The sequence below is a fragment of the Pinus tabuliformis genome, chromosome 6, assembly GCF_031772625.1.
Source record: "Pinus tabuliformis cultivar Carrire ecotype Pingquan chromosome 6, CPIR1, whole genome shotgun sequence".
Taxonomy (NCBI): Eukaryota; Viridiplantae; Streptophyta; class Pinopsida; order Pinales; family Pinaceae; genus Pinus; species Pinus tabuliformis.
This window is the reverse complement of record NC_142292.1, coordinates 144219640-144222589: the sequence shown is the minus strand read 5'-3', so window position 1 is coordinate 144222589 and position 2950 is coordinate 144219640. Positions and strand designations below refer to the sequence as shown.

Sequence of the window (2950 nt, the reverse complement as noted above, 5' to 3'; positions counted from 1 at the left end):
ATAGATTAATTGATATTTACATTGCAACACATCCCCAAACTCCAATTATAAGCCCCTTCCAAACTATGCACACTCCTCCAACACCTCCAAGGCCAAATCCACCGAGAATGATGGCTGCCCGTTTTGCACCCCTTGTTCTACCCCAAGTTCTAGATGATATGCCAATGGATTATCAATTTAAAATCCCATTTTTTGATGGCACTCCTAATAGCATTACTACTTAGCAACATGCAGACAAAATGGCAGACTTCTATGAACTTCATGAGACTGATGCAGAGAACGTGGCAATGAGGCTATTTGTACAGACATTTGCAGGTGATGTGAGGAAATGGTTCAGATGTTTTTCGGCAGCAAGTATCACTACCTTGGTTGAAATACAAAGACAATTTTTGAACCAGTGGGAAGTGAAAAAGAATCCCCTTCAAATTCTGGCCGAATATGAACAAATCAAATGGAACGCTGGTGAGTCGGTCCAAGACTATTGTGTTAGATTTAATGCAGTCTATAACGAAATTCCAGATCATCTAAAGCCACCTGTCGGACTAGAAATGATGAAGTTTCCAGATGGTTTTGATGCTGACATGGCATACCAATTAAGAGAGAGAGAACCGGCCACAATGGAAGACATGTAGAAAATTGCGGTCAACATTGAAGCAAATATGTTGTCCAAAAGAGCTAGAGTGAAAGCAGAGAAGAAAACTATTGTGAAAGAAGAATCTTCTTCAATGGATCAACTTCTCAAAAAGGTAGAGCAGATGCTTGAAAGGGTAAAACTTGACAAGCCAGAGCCACAAGTTAGGAATCCTAACTTTCGTGGCCAGCAGCAACCACAATATAGAATAAGACAGAGAGATCAACGAACTCAAGAGCAGACAGCACAACAGCCGGTACAAACACCTTTGCAGCAGAATTTTGTGCATGGACCAGAGTCAGATGAGGATGGGAATGTAATAGGCGAAGAAAACCACCTCTTTACTCCAGATGAGCTACCTACTTACATTACCGAAGAGGAAGAATGTGCAGTGAATTCAGCTGCACACCAAGACACTGATTTTATTCTAGCTAGTGACACAGTGTTGGAAGAAGAATCATAAGAATATCAAAGGGGATATATGAATGCTTTGTCCATACAACAGCAGCGATATTCACTTAGAAACAGAGATGTGCTGGCCAAACCAATTCAGAAAAATAAGGAGGTTGAAACAACAAAAAATGATTCATCAGCTACACAAGGAAAAGGAAAGGAGGCGGTTAGTCTGGAGAATAACAAATCAAAATCAGCAGAACAATCACAGCAACAAGCCACATCAAAAGAAAAGGAAAGGAAAGAGATCACAGTCAAAGAGGTAGAGAAGACTCACGCTTTTAGCTTAGAGAATGAGATTTCTAAGTTAAAGGTATCCATCCCCTTGACTGAAATAATGAAGAACAACGAATGTGAATGATAATAAAATTAAAAGTAACAGCGGAAGGACGGATGCCGATGGTAACCAGGCGAGCGGCGGGCTAGGGTTTGCAGGTAGAGTAGCAGGGAACGCGAGAAGGAGCGAGCGAAGGGGGTAAGAGCAGGGGAAGTTGGAGCGGAGCGGAGGGAAGATCAAGGAACCACGAGCAGGAGCGGAAACTTCTTAGGCAGTGGGAGCTGAGCGAAATAATGGAAAACCGGCAAGGGAGGGGAGAGATCCCCTCCTATAAGAACATAGTGGCAGGAGAGGCAAGCGGCAGCGGTACCCAGAATGAAGCCAGAGAAAATAATAAAGAAGCACCAGTGATGGGCAAACTGTGGCAAATGAAGACCGGAGGGAAGTGCTTACCTAGGGCACAGAAGAAACCCAGATATGTCATTCCCAATAACAAGCTGGAGGAGTACAACAGTTATATGAAAGATCATGCACTGATCTGCAAGTTCGTAGGATATTGGCCCACAGAAAAAGATCTATACAGGTGGATTTACCAGAGATGGAGACCAAAGGGGCATGTAGAGCTAAAACTGGGAGCAAAAGGGTTTTTTACAGCAATATTTGCGAATCTGGGGGATAAAGAAAGGGTTTTTGAGGAAGGACCATACTTCATGAACAACGCAGGACTGTTCATGAAATACTGGGAAGAAAGATACAATCCTGACAATGAAAAGATGCTGGAAGCCCCGATCTGGGTCAGACTGTTTGGTTTACCAGTGGAATTTTGGGACCCTGAGATTATGGAAGGGATAGGTAACACGATCGGGGCCTTTGTCAAGGTAGCAGAATCCACGAAGAAAGGTAAGTATATGTCATATGCTAGGATGTGTGTTTACATGAATATAGCTGAACCTCTGCCAGAATTCATAGAACTTGAATACCGTGATGAAGTCTGGCAACAACCATTAGATTATGAGCATATTCCCTTCAGATGCAGGAGATGCCATGAGTATGGTCATCTATACAGACAATTCCCTCTAAATAAGGAAGAAGAAAACACTAGGAAAAGAGAATAGCAACAAAGGGAAGCTGAGAGAACCGAGGAGAATGATTAGGGCTTCCAACAGGTTAACAGGAAAAAGAAAACAGGTAAAGAAGGAATAAGGATGCAGACACAAACGAAGTCACTGAATATGGAAAGTAAGAACAAATTCAAAATTCTCCAAGACAACAGTGAAGAGGGAGAGGAGAAAATGACGGAGGGAGAGGAGCCAGAAAACGAGCCCACGGAAATAATCAAAGAGACCAGAGAACAAGATACATGAACAAGAGAAATGCAGGAAAGGCAAGCAACTAAAAAAATAGAAATAGCAATGGATCAATCTTAAATGGAAACGGAAAATTAGAAAGAAAACGAGGCAGAGGAAGAAAGAATTATGAGACAACTAATTCAGGAATGGAAGAACTTGGATGAAAGATTCGTACCAGACAGCCAAAAACAACTATATAAGGAGACCTTTCAAAAATATAAAGAAAGGAATGGGGGGAAT

At 42.0% G+C, this 2950-nt stretch overlaps 1 protein-coding gene across 1 annotated transcript; it reads left to right on the top strand.

The window, feature by feature from the left end:
- Positions 1 to 1654: 1654 nt before the first annotated feature.
- Positions 1655 to 2476, top strand: LOC149257778 (uncharacterized). The gene has a single exon (XM_089388087.1). It carries the CDS (start codon positions 1655 to 1657, stop codon positions 2474 to 2476), a length of 822 nt encoding a protein of 273 aa, XP_089244213.1.
- The last annotated feature ends 474 nt before the right edge of the window (positions 2477 to 2950 follow it).